At 36.4% G+C, this 24,566-nt stretch overlaps 1 protein-coding gene across 7 annotated transcripts in view; it reads right to left on the bottom strand.

Moving 5' to 3' along the window:
* The window catches only part of LRP1B (LDL receptor related protein 1B), a 2,140,503-nt gene that overhangs the window by 31,100 nt on the left and 2,084,837 nt on the right, over positions 1-24,566 (bottom strand). For 5 of the 7 annotated variants that reach the window (XM_051849575.2, XM_051849574.2, XM_051849572.2 and 2 more), the window contains 3 exons: positions 18,150-18,324; positions 14,194-14,298; positions 13,212-13,325 (listed from right to left, as the gene is read on the bottom strand). In XM_051849575.2, the coding sequence (XP_051705535.2) occupies positions 13,212-13,325; positions 14,194-14,298; positions 18,150-18,324 (394 nt within the window). The remainder of the gene's footprint in view (positions 1-13,211; positions 13,326-14,193; positions 14,299-18,149; positions 18,325-24,566) is intronic. The other 2 variants (XM_002712121.5, XM_070071546.1) reach the window with 1 other exon arrangement.

Raw genomic sequence — 24,566 nt, 5'->3', positions numbered from 1 at the left:
GCTGTACATTGAGATTTAATGCTATAACTAGTACTCAAACAGTATTTTTCACTTTATGTTTCTGTGTGGGAGCAAACTGTTGAAATCTTTACTTAATGTATGCTAAACTGATCTTCTGTATATAAAGAGAAACGAAAATGAATGTTGATGTGAATGGAAGGGGAGTGGGAAAGGGGAGGGTTGCGGGTGGGAGGGACGTTATGGGGGGGAAGCCATTGTAATCCATAAGCTGTACTTTGGAAGTTTATATTCATTAAATAAAAGTGTTAAAAAAGTGCTTATTATGTTTAAAACAATATGCTATATGTTTTACATACACTGCATATTTTAATCTGAGAAAAATCTTAAGGGATAGGTGCTATTAACATTTTCATATAAAGATTGTAAAGAAGAGGCACAGAGAAGAAAAAGCTAACAAGCAAAATAGCAGTCCTGAGATGTATATGTAAGGTCTTTTATACCCTTTTCTGTGCCTTGTTTACCAGAAGGTTTGCCCTCCTTCACATTGCAGATTGGCATTCATTATAGTATCTATTTTTCCAAACACCTAGACTCTTTCTCCTCTAGGCACACAGTGATGCATACGTAAAATATAACAGGACCATGGCCATTTATATTCTAATGCGTCATGTTCCCATATTGTTCGTAGAGAGAATTTCAGATTTCCAGTTAGCATAGATGGTCCTGAGAATCATTTCATGGTTTCACACGATGGCCCAGTATTCCTCCACAAGCACCATTTTCTTAAATCACTCATACCCGCAATGTACCTGTCGGTGTCCCTCTTACCTCATCTTCTTCTTCAGACTTAGAGGCCCCCAAGGGCAAGGGCTATTCCTGACTTTCCTTTTTTTTTTTTTTTTTTTTTTGTTCATTTTTGAGAAAGACTTCCAAACTAAACCCAATAGTCAATAAATAAATTAAAAGGGGAAGGTAAAATGAACTGAATTAAGTTTTCTAGTTAAAATAGAATATTAAGCCTGTCAGGTTCTCTATTTAGAATTTACAATGAGTTCCAGGACACTCAGGAAACATTAAATTGTAATTTAAGAAAGCATCATAGGAATAACAAATTTGTCATTCCTTTAAAGTGTAATAAGGAAGTATGATGTGCTAACACAATGATGACAAAAATATTATTATCTTTTTAAAAGATATTCATTTTTTTAAAGAGTTACCGAGAGGCGAAAGAGAGAGAAAGATTTCCATCCACTGGTTTACTCCCCAAGTGGCCATAACAGCCAGGGCTGATCTAAGCTGAAGCCACAAGCCTGGAGCTTCATCCAGGTCTCCCACATGAGTAGCACTGACCCAAGTACTTGGGCCATCTTATATTTTGTCCCAGGCCATTAGCAGAGAGTTGGATTGGAAGCATAGCAGACGGGTCATGAATTGGTGCCCGTTTGGGATGCTGGCATCACCGACAGCAACTTTACCCACAACACTGGCCTCGAGTATTATTTTCTTATAGGATATCATATCTCATAACACAATATGGGCATCAAGTTGCTAAGGTTTTTAGAAATGTTAGGCACATTTTACATGGAGAATGCATACTAGCTTTGGGGGTAAAATAGATACATTAGACATGTCTTACATGAAGGAATTTACAACTTTGCTGTAGAGAAATAGACCTATAAATGTAAAAGGGACTTGGAGCAGAGAAGGCAGCATTCCCAGGCTAATTTCATAGAAATATGTTTCATGTCCAAAGGCCACACACAGATGAGAGCTCAATTCCAATAAAAATATGGAATATTATATAGCAATATGAGAAATATACGTGAACACACATACAGACACATGAAGCAAAGGGGATTTTTTTTTTTTTGGAAAACCATTTTCTTTAAAAAAGATAAACAAAGTAGATGTCTAAAGAAATTTAACCAAACCAAACTAAAAAGGGATGCAGGGAAAATGCTCACAGCAAGTTATTGTTAGCTTATGTTTGAAAGAAGTAAAACATAAAAACTAACAGTGCTATCTTGTTTTTGACCACATGGAGAATTGTTCTTGCTATGAGCAAGAAGCAATAACATATATTATGAGAAATGTCCCAGAGTTTTGCCATACTGCCATTTTCAGAACAGTGAGTGAGTTGATATGTTTTCAGAAGCAATGTAATAACGTAAGAGATCTTTTTGGTTCTCTATTATCAGATGATTCAAGTAACTTTAAAACTTATTTTTTGTCTTTCGTTTCTGAAAGTATATGAATTATGGGAAAAATGATCTTAAAAATACTACTAAAGTTGTACTAGTAATAGTTACCCATTGTTACCTTTTTATACAGGTTTAACAGATTTCTCTGGATATGTGCATATATATTACATATAATCATATATATATACGTCTGCATATATTCTCTGTGTATATTTCCACACACCAAAATATGTTTAAGTATATACTTTTCTCCAAATTGGATTATATGCTACACACACACACACACACACACACACACATATATAGCCAAATTTATTTATATACAATTTTCTTACTTTCATGTTTATTTTATGTTTTATTTTCTTTCTGTAACTGAAATGCATGTGGTCCATTAAACTCTTAAATGTCACCATCTCAGAGAGGCTGTCCTTAGCCACACTACTTCAGATTTTAAATCTCCCTTCAAAATTACATATCCCTTCTCTCTGCTTTATTTTGTTTTCCATTCATGACAATGCAAAACAATATTAACATACTTAAGACAAAGTTCACACTTATTTTCTCCATTTTTATGTCCTTACTCTTAGACTTTTAACAACAAAGGTAAACATCATTGTTTTTATTCATTGATACATTTTCTAGTGCCTGATATAATGTTTAGTATAGTGATGTTGATGAATTAATATGACAACCGAAGATTGGGGCATTTCTGTCAACTCAAAAGACAAATTGTAAATAAATCAAAGGATAGGCACCTGAGATTCTAGCTCTTAAACAACAGGTCCACTACACAAGGAGTTCATAACAACAAAGAGGTGAGGAGTATTTTCTCTTCTCAAGTTAGGCACGTATAGCTTAGTCAGATGCCTAAATAAACCTTTGTATATTATTTTGAACTTTTAGAGTAATAAATCAAATAGAAAAATTAAAGAATATTATTTATTTGTGATCCATAAATTTTGTGATTAGCTCCTCATTTACTCTGTAGAATTAACAACAGATTTTCTGTTATTTATCTTTGCTGGCATTGGGAATATCTACTTAGTGTCTTGACGTGTATGTTAGAGAATTTTTGAAAGAATCTATATCTGATGCTATTACTCAGACCAAGTTTTAACCTTTTCTAGATAAACTTGGAACTGGACCACATTTGAATACATTGTCATTTACAGTTTTGTAGTACATTAGTGAACAATTAGTCCAAACCCATTACTTTAGAGATGAAGAAAATGTGATACAAAGCGCTAATGTAACTTTCCCACAGTGACAGTTTGACTCATAAAATCCATAACTTTGGACCCGGTATTTCCCTTTATGATTTTTAAGCCTAGAAAACTAATTGGATGAGTCAATAAATACTTATGTAACAAAGTTTTATTGCAGGAAATTACAGTAGACATTAATAAATACACACTGTGCATGTGCCGGCTAACACACACACACACACACACAGTTGTGGAATTCTACAGGGTTGGTAAAATAAAGTAGGAAAAATCCACAGAGTGGCACGCTGGACAATCATTAAGAAGGAGAGTATCTAGTTATATACGTGGATGTTTAATAATGTTCACAGTGTACAAAATATTAAAATAATTTATATCATATGATATCATTCTGAGTATATAATACTCTGCAGATATATTTTGCATGGAGAAGTTCTGATTGAAAATAAAATAGTAATGGTAATTACTAGAAAATGTGGGCCATTTAAGTAACTATCAGAATTACTATTTTTTTCTAAAATAATTATCTATGGTTTAATAAAATAAAGAAAATCTATGTAATGTTAGCTTTGAGTTCTTTTATTCTAGTCTGAGAAGAAATATTTTACACTACTCTACCACTGTCTGTGTGAATAAAAAAGTGTTAAGCTGAGTGTCATCAGGAGTATAGAGAACCCTGAGTGATTTCTCCAAATAATATTATAAAAAAGAAAGATAAAAAATGAACTGTACAAAAACAAATAAGGATTTTAAAAATTTTACTGCTCTACTTAAATACCAAAATCTTAGATAAGAGCAGTTTGTGAAAAACAAAAGCTAGCGTTCAGGATGCCTCAGAAAACTGCAGTAAGTTATCTAAAATGAAGTCATATATCACAGTACCGTATCACCAAGATTTAAAAATAAAAGCTGGTTATATGTCTCGAGAGATAGTCAACAAACACAGGTTTAGACCAGTCTTATCTGTCTCTACACATTTCTTTCCTACAGAGATTTATAATGTACACACTAGACTCATCATTTTAAAAAGGTGAAAGCTGAGTGGCCAATGGACCACACCAACAGTAACTGCAGGAAAAAGTATATGGATCCAGGTAAGTCTGATGGCAAAACCTGGCTCTTTTTTTTTTTTTTTTTTTTTTTGACAGGCAGAGTTAGACAGTGAGAGAGAGAGAGACAGAGAGAAAGGTCTTCCTTCCATTGGTTCACCCCCGAAATGGCTGCTACGGCCGGCGTGCTGCACTGATCCGAAGCCAGGAGCCAGGTGCTTCCTCCTGGTCTCCCACGTGGGTGCTGGGCCCAAGCACCTGGGCCATCCTCCACTGCCCTCCCGGGCTACAGCAGAGAGCTGGACTGGAAGAGGAGCAACCAGGACAGAATCTGGTGCCCCAGCTGGGACTAGAACCCTTTGTGCCGGCGCTGCAGGCGGAGGATTAGCCTAGTGAGCCGGGGCACAGACCAAAAGCTGGCTTCCTTACACTTACCATATCTTGCTGTAAAATCAACAGAACTCTGTTACTGTCTGCCTCACCTTGATAGTGAAGATATTAGCCCATAAATGAATCCTTTTAGTCCTCCCTGTAGGAGATGGGGTGAACAGAGTAAGGATTGGAATCTATATTCAAAATACCAAAACCAGGAGGAGGAATTCTAAAGGGAGGAATCCCTGTCCTCATTGTACTTTACTGTATCCATTCATGGGTGCCCCAGCACTGCTGATTTATGCCCAGCAGAAGTTCAATGGCATATCTCAGTATCTCCCTGCTCGTCAGGGACTGGCTACTGTGCTTCTGAGGTTATACAACCACAAAGAGACTGTGGGAATGTAGGAAACTCCATTAAATCAGTGCGTATATTCTTAGTAGAGTGGGCACCAATGGATTCTTTGGCTAGAATGCATGTAGTCACTGTACCCATTTGCTAGAGCTTCCATAACAGAAGCCACAGACAGGTGAACTTGAACAACAGTATTTTTTTTTTTTTTCTCTCAGGCTAACTGCTTAGTCTGAGATCAAAGTATCAGCAAGTTGGAGTCTCCTGAAGGCTCTGTCCTTGGCTTGTGGATGGCCATCTTCTCGCCATGCCTTCAAATGGTCTCCCCTCTGTATCTGTGTCCAAATCTCTTCTTCTAATGACACCTGTCATCAATTTAGGGCAACTGCAATAACTTCACTTATACTTTAAGCACCTCTTAGAGGCCCAATTGCCAAATACAGTCACATTCTGAGATACAGAAGATTAGAGTTGCAACGAATAAACGTGGTGGTAAAGTTCATCCTTTATCACACACTCCCTGGCTCCTCCAAAATTCATATCCTTTTTGCATGCAAAATACATTTGTTCATCAACTCAGCCTTCAAATTTTTAATGCATTTTCCCAATGAAAAATTGGAAAAAAGTCTCAAAGGTCTGAAACAGCAGAGCCAATTCTATTAGAATATAAGGCTTGAAAGCAAACATCTTTGTCTTGCTATCCTGGCTCCTGGGTCTAGCAGGATGGTTGTCCTATTTTCTGGGTCCATTGGAATGTAGCCCATCACCCTCTCATTTGTAGGTAGCGATCCCACTTCTCAGGCCCAGGGCAACAGCCTTGTCCCCAAGGCCCTGGGTGAAACTCTGCTCTCTTAGCCCTGGAGGCTGCATTTTGGCCGCTGAAATTGAGGAGTTGACTGGCCCTGGGAACCAAGAAGGAGACAGCCCTTTCCCCCAGGCCTGTTGATCTCTGGATCACTTTCAGAGTTATACTTGTGTTTTCATAAAGTCTGCTGTGCATAAATCCATGGAACCACATCATATAGACTCTCTGAAATCCAGCAGCCTTGTTTCATTTTGTCCTATCTCTGACTCCTTTAGTCCAAGTTTGCAGTATTCATGCTAGGATGGCTGATTAGATCCATGAGACACATCATAATCTCTTAATAGGTAATGCTTGTCCAGCCATGCCCTTGATATATTCTCCAGGATATGTTTTCTCATTTTTTCTTTCTTCCTTTTTTTTTTTTTTTTGAAATATGGACTGGTTAAATATTTTCCATATCTTCAAGTTCTGGTACAGTTTTACTCAACAATTCCTTTAATTTATTTCTGCCTTTTTGTATTTTATCACAAGCAGCAAGGAGCAACCAGTCTATACCATCAACATTTTGCTTAGAAACTCAGTTAAATATTAATCACTTGCAAGTTCTATTTACACAAAACACTAAGTCACATATCAGACTATTTTCTTTGTCATTTTATGACACGGGTTACCTTCCCTCCAGAGTTCTCTAACATGACTTATTTCCATCTGAGGTCTTATCAAATGCACCTTTAATATGTGGGTTTCTAGAAACGGTTTTTCAGGCATTCTAGGCTTTTGGAAAAAGTTGTTTTTTTTTTTTTATTTGAAACACAGAGTGACAGAGAGAGAGTGAAAGACATCTTTCATCTGCAGGTTCACTCCCCAAATGGATGCAATAGCCAACTCTGGGCCAAGCTTAAGCCAGGAGCCTGAAACTCCATCTAGATCCCCACATGGGTGGCAGGGGCCCATGTAATTGGGCCATATTCCTCTGCACATATTCTCAGGCACATTGGCAGGGACCTGGACTGGAAGTAGAGTAGCTGGGATTTGACTCAGGTTATGATATGGGATCTTGGTGTTGTAAGTGGCAGCTTAACCCACTGCACAATACTAGCCCCAGTGTGTTCAAACATGTGTTTCAAAACGCTAAAGTTCTTCACCCAGTACTCAGCTCTAAAGACAATCCCACATTTTCAAATTTGTCATAGCAGCATTCTGCTTCCTGGTTGCAAAACCTATGTGTTTGCTATGGCTACTGTAACAAAATAATATATAATTGGTGATTTAAAATGCAGAAATGTATTTTCTCATAGGCGAGTGGGCTTAGATCAAGATGACATCGGTCTGGGGTCTTCTGAGACCACTGTGTTTGGCTTGCAGAAAGATATATTCAAGCTGATGGTCACCTAATCCTCTCTGTGTATGTACAGCACATCTAGTGGGTTTTCTTTGTTCTAACCTCCTCTTAAACAAGGCCTATAGTTGGGAGCTGGTGCTGTGGCACAGTGGGGTAATGCCCTGGCCTGATGTGCCGGCATCCCATGTGGGTGCCGGTTCGAGACCCGGCTGCTCCATTTCCAATCCAGCTCTCTGCTATGGCCTAGGAAAGCAGTAGAGGATGGCCCAAGTGCTTGGGCTCCTGCACCCACATGGGGGACCCGGAAGAAGCTCCTGGCTTCTGGCTTTGGATTGGGATAGCTCCGGCCATTGTGGCCAATTGGGGAGTGAACCAGCGGATGGAAGACCTCTCTCTCTCTCTCTGCCTCTCCTCTCTCTGTGTAACTCTGGTTTTCAAATAAATCAATCAATCTTTTTTTAAAAAAGAAAAAGGCCCATAGTCAGATTGGATTAGGGTCCACCCAAATGATCTCATTTACTAAATCATCTCTTTACAAGGTTATATCCATGTATAATCCTATTTTCAGATTCTGGGTGTTAGGGTTTCACGATATGAATTTGGAGGAATAGAGGAACCTCCATGGTGGAGAATGTCTTACCAGAGGGCCTGTGAAATCATTTGACCTGGCCTTGCCAAGCCAATCAAAGGAGAGACTTAAAATTCAATAAATCTGTATCAGGCAAAGTTTTAAATTGATAATTTGGTATGGCCTGTGAATGATGCCATAAGTATCTAAATGGTTCCTGGCAGAGAAAAAGGTTACCCACCCCTGCTAGCCTGTAAGTTGACAAAAATAAAAATTTACATATATACATTTCTCTTTGAAAGTTGATTCTTTTCTTTTAGAAACTTCTGTTAAGTCCAATCCTACCAATATTTGCTATTCACTTGTCATATGTCTCACACACAGAGATCACACCTGAGTTGACACTAATGGGATAATGTTTACTAGAAAAAAATGAAGAGACTCATTTGAGTCCAGTGAGATGTGTGAGAAAGACCCCTGCGTGTTAAGTGCGCCTGTGCCCGTGTTGGAATGGCAGGACTACCAGGCATGAGAAGGCGGCTATAAAGTCTTTATCCCTGGAAGGTGAACAATACTGTGGATATTGCATGGAAGTAATGCTGTGGAGGTAGGTCTATGCTGTGAAGACTATTAAATCAGATGTAAATGATAGTCTGATCCGAGGGGGAAATCTTGTTATTAGGAAGGCCTGCTTAACTTGCGATTGACTTCAATAATTCTTCACAATATTAATAGTTTCTATAATATACAATAAAATTTTTAACAATATATTTTCAAAACAGCATATTAGAATTTTCTAAAAATATGGATTTAACATTTTTCAATATATATCCTCTAATAAATGTCAAAACTCCTTCCCAATAAATGTTTAAAGGAACAGATTTCATTCTTTTCTCTAAGATTTTCTTTGCAGTTTCCTTGTTTCCCTCCACACTTCATAATAAGTGAAAATGGCCACCAAGAGACAAAAGCAAAGGCTGTCAAAGAACAAATCTATGCTTTCAGTTGAAGGATATAGTAATAAAATTTCTACATAGAAAAGCCTGCCACCTTCATAGATCTGAATAGTTTATGGAGTTCCCAAATGTAAATATTTCCATACAATTCAAATAGTTTTTTTTACTCTGAGGAAAAAAAATACAATACAAGTAGATTCAAGGTAAGCACTATATTGTATCTCTTAAAGAAGTTTTTGTTTTCTACAAAGGCATTTAGATGAAACAGTGCATACTAAGTTAACTGGAATATATGTGATTGCTAACAACTGAGATCTGATGCTGGACTTGTTTTCTAGAAACCTCTTCTTTTAAGGAGAAGTAGTCACTAGAGCAGTATTTTGAGAGCCTCATCATTCTTTAACTGAACTATTTTGTATTACTCATGGTCAGAGATACTCTGCATTAAATTTTATTTATATTTACTCATCTATATCTTCGGGAAAACTAGAAAAGTTTCCATATTATATAAATCTCAAATCTAAGAAACATGAGCATGGAATCTGTCTCTGAACCATTTTTCTATTCTAACAGTAGGCCTCTAATTAATTGAAAGAATACAGGCCAGTTTTGTGGCACAGCAGATTATACCACCATCTACAATGTGAGCATTCCACATGAGTGTCAATTCAAGTCCCAACTGCTCCACTTCTAATGCAGCTTCCTGGTAGTGCACCTGGGAAGGCAGTGAAACATTGGCCCAAGGAACCCATGTGGGAGACCTGGATGGAGTTCTAGGCTCCTAGTTACAGCCTGGTCCAGCTCCAGCCATTGTAGTCATTTGGGAAATGAACCAGCCCACAGAAGATACCTCTCTCTCTTCCTTCCTTCCTCTCCCTCTTTCTTTCTTCCTCTCTCTCCCTCCCTCTCTCCCTCTTTCTCCCCCTTTTTGTAAGTCTGCCTTTAAAATGAATAAATAAATACTTTTTAAAAATAATGAAAAATAGTCCTTTTGAATAGGTAAGTTTTCCTTGTTATAAAACTTGTCCTAAAAGTTTTCCCTCAATCACACTTACCATTTTTCCTTCATGTAATCCATAGCCATTCAGAAAGAAATACACAGTTTCCTCCATTTCCTAACCTTTCAATTGACCAGTTGTCATGTAATTTTGGTCTGCACAGGGATTTTAAGACATCTGTCATAGGGGGCACCTAATTATAAAATCAAATAAACTTTATAAGCTGATCTATGAGCTGTTTGAAGCTGGTTTTCTTTGACACTGTCCTCCTTTGACTCAGAAGAATCTGCCCCAATTCATCTCCTCTAACACCTGTTGACTCTCATTTACATTTGGGGATTCCTCCTTTATGCAGTGCCAAAGCTTTGTCATTTCCTAGAGTTCCAGCGTTAGTCTTCTGCTCTTCTTTCTGTAAAACCAATCTTGTGTCATGGCATAAAAGGTGCCTTGTAGACTGGTCCCAACATATCTCTTTAGCTTTCTTTCCTCTCACTCTGTACATGTCCTGTTTTCTGTCCTTACGAACCTTCACCTTTTACATTCAGATCCATTCTCCTTGGTGATACTCCCTCCCTTGGAAAAGATTTTCCAGAAGCAGACAATTAGTTTAGTAATTAAGATGCCAGTTATGAAACCTTCACCCATATGTGGGTTCCAGGATATAATGCCTGACCTGGGCTTGTCACTTTGGCTTCCTGATAATGCAAACTCTGAGAGGCAGTGGTGATGACTCCAGTGACTGGGTCCTTGTCAATCACGTGGGAGACTTGGATTTAGTTCCTGGCTCCCAGATCTGGCTCTGCCCAGTCCTGGGCAATGCAGATATTTAAGAAGTGGATCAGTGGGTGGAAGTGTACTCTCTCTCACTCTCTCACCCCTTCCCTCTCAAATAAATAAACACATAAAATTGTAACTAGATTTTTTGTCCACTTCTCTCTTGTAAAACTGTCATAAATTTTTTTCAAAATTCTTTGAAAATGTCACTTCTTCTATAAAGGCTTCTACCCTCCTAACAGGAATCATTAATTTATCCCTGTTAGGTTTCCCACTATTTTTGGCTATTTACACATCATAACAATTAACAAATTATATTTTAATTTTTAAAAGCCATCTATTTACACAAATTAAGTTTTTTAAAAAGTAATAGCCATGCATAAATTATTTTAACAGTAGTAAAGTTTAAGAGTCACAATGAGGGCATGGACTTCAGATTCTGAAATGCATGTAGCAAGTGAGCTCATGTTATCATCTGTGACACAGGGGAAACTATTAGATAATAATGATAAACATTATATATAATCTAATATTACACATTATGTGTAAGTGATAAATATGGCACTTGGTATCAAGTATTTAAAAGTCATTTTTAGCTTTTATTCTTCTAAATTGACACAAGGCCTCACTCATCATAGATTATCAATATTTGGTTAAAAAATTAATGAATGAATAATAACAGAGTATAATTCTTCAATGCTTCTTTTATGACATTAGTGGTTGAGAAATGTAATTAATGAACATTAGTCCTACTCTCACCATAAATTTTAGGGAATCAAAGGCAAAGTAATCACAACATTTCCACAAAACCAAATGCAGGCAGAGATAGCTACCAGTAGTAAAAGGAATTTGCTCCAAATCTCTAAAATTAACATGTTTTTCCTGGTTTATCAGATAGGCTGGTTTTCATTTTAAAATACTGTGTCTATCAGCCGGCGCTGCGGCTCACTAGGCTAATCCTCCGCCTAGCGGCGCCGGCACACCGGGTTCTAGTCCCGGTCGGGGCTCTGGATTCTGTCCCGGTTGCCCCTCTTCCAGGCCAGCTCTCTGCTGTGGCCCAGGAGTGCAGTGGAGGATGGCCCAGGTGCTTGGGCCCTGCACCCCATGGGAGACCAGGAAAAGCACCTGGCTCCTGGCTCCTGCCATCTGATCAGTGCGGTGCGCTGGCCGCAGCGCGCTGGCCGCGGCGGCCATTGGAGGGTGAACCAACGGCAAAAGGAAGACCTTTCTCTCTGTCTCTCTCTCTCACTGTCCACTCTGCCTGTCAAAAAAAAAAAAAAATACTGTGTCTATCATGAAGTTTGCTATGACTGAAGAGTCCAAAAGAACGTCATGTGGGCTTCTTTTCCCAAGAGAGATTTTTATTCTGGTGACACAGTGGTATGATATACAGTCATTCTGAGATCCATCTGTGAGTCTGAAACTTGTTTATTTTGCCAGGAACAGTGAGACAGGGGCAGAATAGACAGAGACTGGTACCCAGACCAGCAATTACTGGTATTCTCTGATACTTTAAAAAATGAACTAAAATTAGAATCTCCATCACCCTGAACTTACTAACTCTAAAATAGCAATGAATCTACTGTTCTATTATTTTCTGCAAGTGCACTGCTTGGGTTCAAGCCCTCACTCTTCTCTCGAATCATGGCCAGACACTTTCATGTGGGGTTCCTTCAGACGATACCCATGGCTTTCCTCTGTCTGTCTAATCAAGCACCACCTTCAAATCCAATCTGCTTCAGTACAAACTCCTGCCTCAAATTTCTGGAGGCATAAATTAATTATGGACAAAGTAGTAGGTATTCCATCATGAAATACCTTAATTGTAAAGCAATTATGGGTTAAAAACATTATTAAGTACTTTGCCACCATGACCAGTGCATGTATTATCAGGTGCCAATCAGGGATGTTGACTATGACACTGGTTACCAAGGATGAGCCCAGACATGACATTACCAAAGCTTAAATTCACAATGACAATAATGTTTCCATTGTCATAAACATTGGCAGTAATCTCAGAGGTAATCACTGAAATTTCTCAGGGAAAATATGAGTTTATTTTTCACAAATTTCTAAGCACCACAAACTAAATCACGAAAGAATGATTTAAAATATTAATAAGTTGAAGTTTCTGGAATTTTCTAGAATGCATTTTCCAGCATTCCCTCTGTAAAGGAATCTAAGGAAAGACAGTTTTCAGTAACATTTTGGAGGAAAAAAATAATGTACTACTCCATCAGTGCCTGAAATGGAGTTGGTCACTAAATAAAAAAAAATCACTATTACAAATATAACACCCAGTAGTAGAGTCTTAAAACAACTGTTTCTATACTTCTCTAATTACATGCTACTGTTCTAGCAAATGCATTTATAGTAGACAGCTCCACCAGGTTTTGTATTCCCTCTGTTACCTTTCCAGACACTCTAGCAGTCTGTAGTGCACACACTTGACGGTGAGTGAAGCAAAGGTTAAGTGTGTATGACACAGATGAGCCCTGAGATTAAGTATACACTGTGAAATGCATGTGGATGTTCATGATTTAAACCAATGAACTGTGACCTGAAATGATGTCACACGAAGCGCAGTGGTAAGTGGAAGGTTAAACCTACTTGCATCTCGGCTCATTAAACGCAGTTAAAGTGCAAATCCCCTCATTCTGACAGTAGTGATCACAAGGGTTCTCTTTCTGGTCACAGCGCTGACTTTTAAACCCCACAGAGCATCTGCAGAATTTCAGTAAAATACAGCTAAATAAGGCGTCTGACTTTTTTTTTTTTTGCCACATATGTTTCAAGTTTATTTTATACAGAGATAGTAAACAATGAAGAAAACTGTTTCCAGATATGCTTATTTTCTCATACCCACTCATCACATGCTACGCTGACAGGTTTGGGAACCAGATGCTAATGTGCATCATATGAGGCAGTCACCCTTTCGGTCAAACGATGATAAACAAAACTCAAAACAGTGACCACAGAAGCTTAATGTTCAAGTTATCAATTTCAAGTTATCTGTTTGAACAGTCCAATAACTGGGTAGAAGGAAATATTAAATTCCAGATTTTCCCAGGAACTTTAAGAATCTCCAGTACTTTTCTCTCAGAAGCTCAGACTCAAGTAAAGGCATTCCAAAAATGCCAGGACTTGCAGGTTTACTTAATACAACACTATAGGTCTGATACATAAGTCCAAGAGCATTATGCAGCTGAACAGATATCACAAGTTCTTTTGAAATAAATGGCCACAAGTACCAAGGGATTCATCAAAGATGATTATCTCCACACTTCACGTAACTGAATCATGTCAGTGCCATTAGGACAGATTTCCCTGGAATTTCCAAGTTCAAAGATCCTTGAATGTTTGTAATGATGTGATGCTAAGAACTGAATGAGCTCGTCCTCATGAAATCATTAATAGCAAATTGATGAAGTAGGAGATTCTATAGAACATGAGCCAATGAGGGACAATACTTGATCAGAGATGTACATGAAACATTCATCTAAAATGCCTCCCCGCCCTGGAAAGGAGAGGCACAGGGAATCCACATACAAAGTCCTGTCATAAAATGCCCACGATGTTGTGAAATACTCACAGACACACAGGTACATTTGTCTCTGGGTCCAGCTGGCATGTGCCACCATTGTAACAGTAGCCATCACATAACTGACAGCTAGAGGCAATCTTTCCATTAGTGCAGCTGCAGCAACAACAACAAAGAAATCCCATTGTTACTGGCACCATTACTGTTGGAAGCTGACACACTATCTCTGCATATAAGATTATTCACCCTACAAGATTAAAAAGTAAGCCTAAAAGTAAGCTTTCAGGAACAGAGATTGGCTGGAGGCTAAGTATTTTATTTTTTATTAGAATTATGACATACATTTTTTCTTTTGGTAATTTCCAGATTTTCAATACATTTGCTTAATAAACAAATTTAATTTAGCTATATATTTGTGTGTAAAAATAGGCTTTTTACTCCAATGTCTATCATTTACAATTCAGGGAGATATTAGCACTGGTATATTGTTCCTCTTTCATAAAACTAGGATTTGGTAACACCTTTGTGAATTATAAACCATATGACCAAAGAATAATCTTGAAGAATATGTTTCAGCTTTTCATTCTAAACTGGAATTGTGATCCAAATAAATATTAGGCATTTTAAATACCACCCTTTGTAAGATAGTGTGCATCCTATGGTCATGTTGATCTTACGGTTTATCTTTGAATATGTGTTACAATTAATGTCAAACTCTTTTCATTCTAATAAAAGAAATGTAGGAGTTCACTGAATAGCAGTGTTTTAGGAGTGATGTGAAATATGGCAAGAACGTAATGAGGCAGGCTTTCTTGAAAAACATAGCAAGACAATTCTTCAAAGTTACACTACATGACTGGGTTAATAGTAAATATTCTGTCTATTGCAATACTTGAAAATGAGTATAACAATTGGAAAATATATTAATTTATTATGTGCCATTCATTTTTAAACAAATGAACAATTAGACTGAACAATGAAAATTGTGAGGGGATGGAGTAAAGTCAATCCATATTCTATGAGAACTGTGGTAATACAATCATAAAAGTCTGAGCTGAAATCAGAATTACAGTAGATCATATTGTTTTAATCAGGTGATCATGCCAGAATTTGGTGCTCTGAAATAATCAATGGTATCACAATATGTCTTGAAATAACTTGACAAAGAATTCAGGCTGCCTTGTCATTGATTAATCTCCACAGTGGGTAACTACTGTAATACATCTATCACAGAGTAATTCCCAATGATAAGTAAGATGCCTGAAAATAATTGGTTGGCAGTGCTATAATTCATTTTTTCTATGCATATTTATTTGACATCATTGCTTAATTTGAAAAAATTTCTGAAGGGTATGGCTATAAAATTGTATTTCTTCTCAAGATGAACAGGATCAGTGTATAAACTATATGCAGGATGTGAAATGGAAATATGTGAAAATGGAATCAGTTCTGGGGAAGGCAGAGTGGTCTAAAGTCTCTAAGATTCTATCCTTTACAAACTCTATAGGTATCCTGACTTAGATGCAAGTCACACAAGCAGTGACATTGGTGTCTGATACATTAAATGGAACCAAGGGAGTTTTCCTCCATGACCAGTCTCCTTGAAAGTCAAGATTAAAAAGTTATAGTTTCTTGTTTGGTAAGACAGATAACATCAAAGCAAGAAAATTAGTTTGTTCTATATTAAAATGACTCTCTACAAGGAAAGATAACTGTATACCAGACTTCATATTCTAAAAGAGAATACTTTCGTTTTAAATGTCTGCTTCCAACAGCTATAAGTGATGTTAACCCTTTTCGTTCCAAAAGATTTGTATGAATCCTAAACTAAAGGTAAAATCTGTAGATGTTTTTTAATGTGAAATACATATTATGCAAAGTATTATGTTTCAAATAGCATAGTCCATATTTTCGTGTAAATTTTCATAATACTTTCCTGTTTAGATGTATATCACACAAAGTTTGTGCTATATCACTTTCAAATACTTATCAGTTATCTACTCATGACAATTGATAGTAAAAGGGTATTGTTAAGGTTATTGAAGAATATGATCAAGTATCCCCTGCTGATATTTACTTTGATTTCCAGAAGACAGAAAAATATGTAATTAGCTATGTTTTAAAGACACTACTACTTATTCTTGATAGAATACCTATTTAGATTGACAGCTCCTAAGCTGTGCATTACAAATACCACTGCATATTTGTAATAACAAGACCCCCTGGTGGCTTGCATTTTCCTAATTAAATAAAAAAGGATTCACTTTAACTGTTACAATTTCATCTTATTATGTGTTGTTTACCTAGGAAACAGAATTCCATGCTCACTGTCAATTTCATTATAATGCTAAATAAAAATTATCATAGAAATGAAAACAAACTTTGATCATCTAACATGTTTCAGAACACTCAAGAGTTCTGTTTGCATTGCCATACTCACATATTATATAGCTTATCTGGTAAATCAACTCTTTTTATACTCTTATTTTAAAAGATACAATAGCTACTCATTGTTACCATATGTTATTTATCCATTCTTAGATATAGAATGGTTAAAAAGATCTTTCAAAAGAACTATAACATTGGATGTCAACAGCCTGCTCAGTTTATGAGAAACTGATTTTGCTAGTTTGGAGAAGCCAATTTTCCCTACAAAGTAGGCAAAATTGAGGGGCCCTGAGAATCCTGTCTGTTCTTCCTTAAATGGAATTTCCTTATATGATGTAAACAAAGCATGTGCTTCTGATTTTTTTCAAGGTAAATTCATTAGAAAACTTGGGATCTGAGTTTTTTTTATATAATAGCCTGGGAACAAGGAATGAAGTTGCAAAGATGAATGTAACCCATTCTAATGTGGTACCCTGGGCACAAAGTGAAATGTATGCCAACTAATGCAAATAGAATTTTTTCATGATGAAGATTCATTGTAAGGAATCGTTAGCAAATATAGTTTTGGTAGCTATATGAAAGTTGGTTTTGCATTTACATACATATAAAAGGCACATGTTTATATTGTAGTTATGTTTCCAATTATTGGCTTTGAAAATAATGTATTTTCAAACAACCCAATTTGTAGGTTTTGAGTAAATGTCATTCATAATGATAACACAAATCATATTTAGAGTAAATTCTAAAATGAGAGTAAATTAAAAAGAAACAACGTTGATGCTGTCTGCAATAAAATATTATTGGGCCTTGTGTGACAGAGCACCATAATTTATGTGGTACTCTCATGGAGATCTCAGAGGAAGCTGAGGCATGAGCACTTTGCAGGCATACTTTTTCTCTATCATCATAAGCTCAGTTATGATACTACTAAGCAGGCCAAGGGAGAGATGAGTTCTTAATAAATCCCTCTTAAAGGCTGTGAACAGAAGTTAGGAGTGAGAATTGCTCTTTAACCTCAGTGACATAAACTTGTTTAATGCTAGGAACTGAGTGGTGTTACCCTTTAGGCACAGTCTGCTGTTTGATATTCACTTAAAGTCAAGTGGCAAAAGAAAATGTTATAAAAGTCAAAGTTAGACATTTTTGTGTAGTTATTTCCCAGATCACATTATTCCTTCTCCTATTTATTTGGGGTCATAGTGTTCACAGCAAATGAAGAAAAAAATTTAACGTCATTTCCATTAGACAGGTTTCTGTCTCCATCCTCAAAAGATCAATTTGTAACAACATAAAGATCAACTCACCAACTGCATGCAATTCTCAATGAAAAATAGTGCATACAGCTATTTGAAAGTATACTGTATTTCATATTCTTGCTTACTATTAGGAATATTCTAGAGGGAATAATTTGGCCATCTCAGTACGCAATGGATTTTCATGTTCCACAGATGTTGATGACAGGTGTTGAATAAGTTTTGGTCAATTAAAATAAATTTCAGTTTATCTATAGCCACAAAAAGCACAATTATAATAATTTACATGTTTTTTGCCATTTATTACTGAACCTCTACTTCTTTTGTTTCAAATATTTTTATATATTAAACTGGACATTCACTTACTTGCAAAATATATCTTCATTGTCTTTATTTATAATGCAGTGCCCCCCATGGCACCTTATACACTTGTCAACCTCACACTTTGGTCCTTCATAGCGTGCTGGACAGACACATTCAACACTTCCATCATCCCTGATGGTACATGATTCAGAATTCACACAATAGTGGTGACACACATCTAGGAAGAATGCACACCAAAAATCAAAATTATATTACAAAATGTTTTTCCAGTCATAATAAATGTTACCATTTCACTTACTATTAAAATGATCAATCAATAAATAAGTTAATTTCCAAAAGCAGTTTTTAATTATACACAAGCTAGCATTTTCTAATTATTCAATTGATTTTTTTTTTTTTTTGCTTGAGTTAGCCCTCATTTCATCTGGCTATAAGAAGAGAAATTATATTGATATAAGGCAAGCTGATAAACTCAAATTTCTAAGTTTTATTCTTTAAAAAAGACGTTTTATTCTTTACTTAATATATACTAAATCGATCTTCTGTGTATAAAGATAATTGAAAATGAATCTTGATGTGAATGGAATGGGAGAGGGAGTGGGAGATGGGAGGGTTGCGGGTGGGAGGGAAGTTATGGGGGGGGAAGCCATTGTAATCCATAAACTGTACTTTGGAAATTATAATTACTAAATAAAAGTTTTTAAAAAAAGAGTGTCAATTGTTAAATAAAAAAAAAGTTTTATTTATTTGAAAGGCAAACAATGGAGAGAAAGACAGATAATGTTCCATTTGCTGATTCGTTCCCCAAATGTCTGTATCAAACAGGTTGCGGGGAAGCCAGGAGCCAAGATCTCCATCTGGGTTTCTCGTGTGGGTGGCAGGAACCCAAGTGTTTGGGCTGTCATTCTCTGCCTCCCAAATACATTAGCAGGAAGCTGGATCAGAAGTGCAGTACATAGGACTCTGTGACCATGCACTCCAGTATGGGATGTTGATGTCCCAAGCGGCAGATTAACCCTGTAAAGAACAATGCAACTGCAATTCAAAATAAGCAGGAATGCTCAAATTCACTTAGATGTCACGTATAGCTCCACTTCAAAGCTCTTTTCTCGAGGAGAACAGTGCAATGTGTGGTTTGAGTAGAAAATTTCTACTTCTGCAATGGCTTTGGGTGCTGCAGAAAGAAGCCTCCCTGCACAGATGCCAAACACAACCACTTAGTTTCCAAATCCATTAGCAGGTAAGAAAGAAAAAAGAATTGCCTCTCACAGAATGCCAAGAGCAAAGCAAGCTGCTCCACTGTGGGTGGGAAGTGAGGGCAGCAATCTGGGCTATTGTCCACTCCATCCTGCCGCACCAAGGTAAGAGCTTAACATCCTGTCAGTGAAAGGGGAAGTCTCCCTGTGCTCTGAACCTTCTATTTTAAAAGATGTTTCTGACTGAGCATCACAGTTTTTTTTAAACTTCTATTTAAATTTCCAAAGTACAACTTTTGGATTATAGCAGCTTTTCCCCCCATAACCTCCCTCCTACCCACAACCATCCCATCTCTCACTCCCTCTCCCATCCCATTCTTCATCAAGATTCATTTTCAGTTATCTTTATATACAGAAGATCAATTTAGTATATACTAAGTAAAGATTTCAACAGTTTGCACCCACACAGACACACAAAGTATAGAGTACTGTTTTAGTAGTAGTTTTACCATTAATTCAGAATGTAAACACATTAAGGACAGAAATCCTACATGAGGAGTAAGTGCACAGTACTCCTTTTGTTGACACTCTTGTTTATGGCATCAGTAATCACCCGGGGCTCTTGTCATGAGCTGCCAAGACTATGGAAGCCTCTTGAGTTCACAAACTCTGACCTTATTTAGACAAGGCCATAATCAAAATTGGGAGTTCTCTCCTCCCTTCAGAGAAAGGTACCTCCTTCTTTGATGGCCCGTTCTTTCCGCTGGGATCTCACTCACAGAAATCTTTCATTTAGGTCATTTTTTTTTTTTTTTCCAGAGTGTCTTGGCTTTCCATGCCTGAGAAACTCTCATGGGCTCTTCAGCCAGATCTGAATGCCTTAAGGGCTGATTCTGAGGCCACAGTGCTGTTTAGGACATCTGCCATTCTGAGTTTGCTGTGTATCCCACTTCCCATGTTGGATCATTCTCTCCTTTTTAATTCTATCAGTTAGTACTAGCAGACACTAGTGTTGTTTATGTGATCCCTTTGACACTTACTCCTATCATTATGATCAATTAGAGCATCACACTTTTCTAAACTACAAAGGAATCTTATTCCCCAAGTAGTTCTCTATCTCTTGAACATGTATAATTTAAAAAAAAGGAATTTAGTAATATAACAGACACTCTCATTTCAAATGTAGACATTCTGCTTCGATCTTTTGAAAATCAGACAGGTCTATATGTGTGTTTATATAAATATATCATAATTTAGTATATTTACAACATTAAATTCATAAGACAAATAAACAAAAGCTGATTAAATTGATCCCAGACTTTCTCTTTAGGAGCAGCAATTTCCTTTTAGCTATCTAATTGTGAGGCAGTGTTAAATGAGATTAGCTGAGATAAAAATCACAATTTATAAACTTTAACTTTTATATGACAATGATAGTGGGTGAGGAAAATTAAAATATAATTTATAATTCTCATGTCTGTATGTTTACCTAGCCTTTTATTAAATCAGACATAAATTAAATTTATTGACAGGCTGGCTTTGTAACTATGGAAATTTATTTCAAGCATTCTTGTACTCATTGTTGCATTATTCTCAGTACCCTCATTGAAATTCAATGTTTAATCCTATTTAACATCTTCAAGAAAAGTAGCACTTTCAAAAGTGAGAGATTTGGAGGTCTAAAACTTAAGTTATAACTAGTATCTGTACACAATGATGTCCAATTTTAATGGTTCTAGGAGTGACAGACACAGTGTACATGACACAAATTCTATCTTCATCCATGAAGGGTGTATTAACATCCCTTTCTTCTCTGAAGAACAACTTCCAATAGACAGTTTGCTGTTTTCCTCACATTGAAAGAGAGCCCACAATTGTTCTAGAATTGCATATGCTGGTCCTGGTTTGGCTGTTTGATGGAACACAGAAGGCTACTGATCTATCAGAGGGTGCCATAATTCATCAAAATCAAGAAGGGGACTTATAAAAAAAATGCAAATTCCAGTGTCTTTCACTGCCTCCGAACACATAGGTTTAGGATGGGGCCCAAGTGATACCCATTGGACACAATAAAGAACTTTGGACTTATTGAACTTATGACATATCACAGTGGGATTCATTGAGTACAAGACTCAATGGAGAATTTGAGATCTGGAGAGAATTTCACTGGATTGCAAATGGACTACATTGTCAAATAGTTGTGAATGGATTTATTTGACTGAAATAGTTTATTTCTTGACTAACACTGACAGCCATAATTAAAATATAATTTTAATCTCAAATTTCATGGAATTTTCCTTTAACCATTGTTGGACCTGGAAAACAAGAAAACTTTGTGTTAACATCTTGAAGGTTCACACAGCCCAGTACTACACTGTCATAAAGAACGAAGAGTTTGCCTTTACCATAAAGAGTTAAAGGGCAAAAATAAAATCTCAGTAATATTCTGATAATAAATAGCTTTGATACATAAATTAACGCTGCCTTGGACTAAGACCAAAAGGATATGAAAACATACATAACTCCCTTGTAATCAAAGAAATGCAATTTAATTAGTTAATGAAATACAGTTACATATTCACCAAACAACAGCAGAAACTCCAATACACTAGGAGTACAGTGAATATTGTTCAACCAATTTGGAAAATAACTGGAAGTTTCTACTAGTTTTGAATACCTGTATACCATTGACCCAGCATGTTCACTCTAGTATGTGCCCAAGAGAAAGCATGCACCAGTGCAACAGAAATATGTATCCAATAAGCATAACAAACCTTTTAGAAATAGCTCAGAACTGAAAATAGTCCCAACAACAACACAAAACGAATGGATGAACTGTGGTTCACTAATACAATGAAATGCTACACATACACACACACACTTACAAAATGAAAACATAATGCTAAGCAACAATATGGATGTATCTCACAAAAATAAACTTGAGAGAAAAAGTTGGCCATACAAATATATACTGCATTTAAAATTATATGATGTTTAAAAGGAAAAACTAATCTATGGTTTTAGAAGTCATGAAGGAGCTACCTTTGGGGAAAATGATAAGGAATATTGGAAAGCATGGGGGTGCAGCTAATGTATTCTCTTGACCTGAATGTTGGTTTATATTGTGCATACCTGCCAATAACTTCTGAAACTTTATACATTTCCATGTATATACTATTTCAATGAATTTTTTTTTATTTAAAAGAGTATAAGCTACACTAGAATAATTTAGAAATTCTAGCTTATTTTGCTAACTAGGCTAAATAATTTTCTCATTATAGACACTTTTTATTTTTAAATTATGTTTTCTTACATTTTTATTTTAAGATGCAATACTCACATATTTTTGTGAAGTACAGGTGCAATATTTCAACACATTTACACATGGTAAACTAAACAAACCTAGCATATAAACTTTACATTTCCTTAGCTTTTCTTTGTAGACATTATTTTTGAGAAGAATTAAGAGTCTATATTTTATTCTTTAAAGGGAATTATTCACTCTGTATTGCTGCAGTATTTTTTATAGTATTCCAGATGCACATTATTCAGGGCAGCTGCTTGACCTCAAGGCACAAATATGCAATCCCAAAAATGTAAAGTAAATGTTTATTTTTGATAAAATTATGAAATACACAAATTCTAGAATCTCCACTTGAAGAGAAATTCTTAACAGCATATTGTTACGCTATGCCACTTTTCCCCGCTAAACAAGAGAGCAATCTTTGAATTCTTTCTTCACTGATATTCAGATAGAGAGACATGGAATTCTTCCCAGTTCACATACTTAGTATTCCATGCTGAGTGGAAGTTCAGAGACAGAGAGTTGTTCATTACACTGCTGATTTGGCAGAATTACTTTTCAGTGCCTTTCTACGACAATTTTCTGATCATCTCCTGCTATTTGGCTTAAGGTTTAAAGCATGTGGAAGCCGCTGAGTTACACGTGTGGGTGGTTTGTTTTATGCACTTTTTAGGATTCCAGTGATTATCCTTTCTTCATTTAATCTTCATTTTTTCTCCTTGGCCCTCCCTCTTCATCCCTCCTAACCTTTTCTCCCCTCCCTCCTTTCATTTTAAGCGCACTAACTTTTTTCCAACTCAGACTCCCGAACACAGTGAACATCAGATCTTAATAAGAAACTTATCCACAATTTCAGGTACCACATAACATTGGATTGCAAACTTGCAAATCAGAAAACAATCCCTTCATGTGCACTCTATTATTTCAAGTGCTATCATGACATCTACTATACAAGTCCAGGAAAGAATCTGAAAAATATAATGTTGATTTCTGTGGCTTCTAAATTGAATGATACAAAGGAAGTCCAGGTTCTCTATTGTCTCGACATCATGACTGTAGTGCTTAATACATCACAGCTATGGCACTTCAATCTCTCTCTCTCAGCAATAACCCGATTTTAGTCAGAAGTGTCTATGTAAAACTGTATAAATACATGCTCTATTTTCATCAGTTTCTCCTCTCTCTGTACTGCGGTAGATTAATTATTACCCATTCATATTTAAATTATGAGGATCACTTCAGCTATTTAAGTCACAAAAGGAACTTTTCCTTAGTACTTCCATACCTAGCAGAACTTGGTTTACTAACTTAGCAAAGTTTGAAAAATAGTGTATGAGAAGGCTTCTTTGGTGTGCAATTATTCTCAGATTTTAAGGGTTTTGCTCCCAACCCTATAAGCTCTGCAATGGGCAGAGATGTTAGGAGCCACTGGCAGAGCCCTTTTCTTAAAAGTGGTTGTCCTATGGAGGGTTATCACTTAAGTCATCAAAAATACTTTAAAGCCATTTTCAAGGTATCTTTCTAATGTATGGATACACACAATCTTATACAAAATATACTGATATGCTTATTAATGACTCATTTATCACTATGAGTATCAATTATTTGTATGAACTTACCTTTATAGCCTTCTGGGTTATTTTCATAGTTGAGCTGTGCTAAGCTAAATGTTACTGAAGCCATGGAAAGAATATAAAGAACAATTAAATAATTCCTTTAAAAAACACAGGATAGTGATATTGGTGGTTGGTTAGCATCAAGGTGTACAGGAAAGGGGTTGTGTTCTGTTTTGATTCAGATGTCCCCCACCTCACCCCACAACTCCCTTTCACACAGAAACAGTGACTACTTTCCTCACAAATTTAAATATACCTTAATAGTTACCAACAATCAAAGATAACTTTTAAAAAGAATTTGACCAAAAGGAGACAAGTTAGAAATAAAGCATAGGTAATAAAG

Source organism: Oryctolagus cuniculus, chromosome 3, assembly GCF_964237555.1.
Source record: "Oryctolagus cuniculus chromosome 3, mOryCun1.1, whole genome shotgun sequence".
Taxonomy (NCBI): Eukaryota; Metazoa; Chordata; class Mammalia; order Lagomorpha; family Leporidae; genus Oryctolagus; species Oryctolagus cuniculus.
This window is presented reverse-complemented; position numbering and strand designations above follow the sequence as displayed.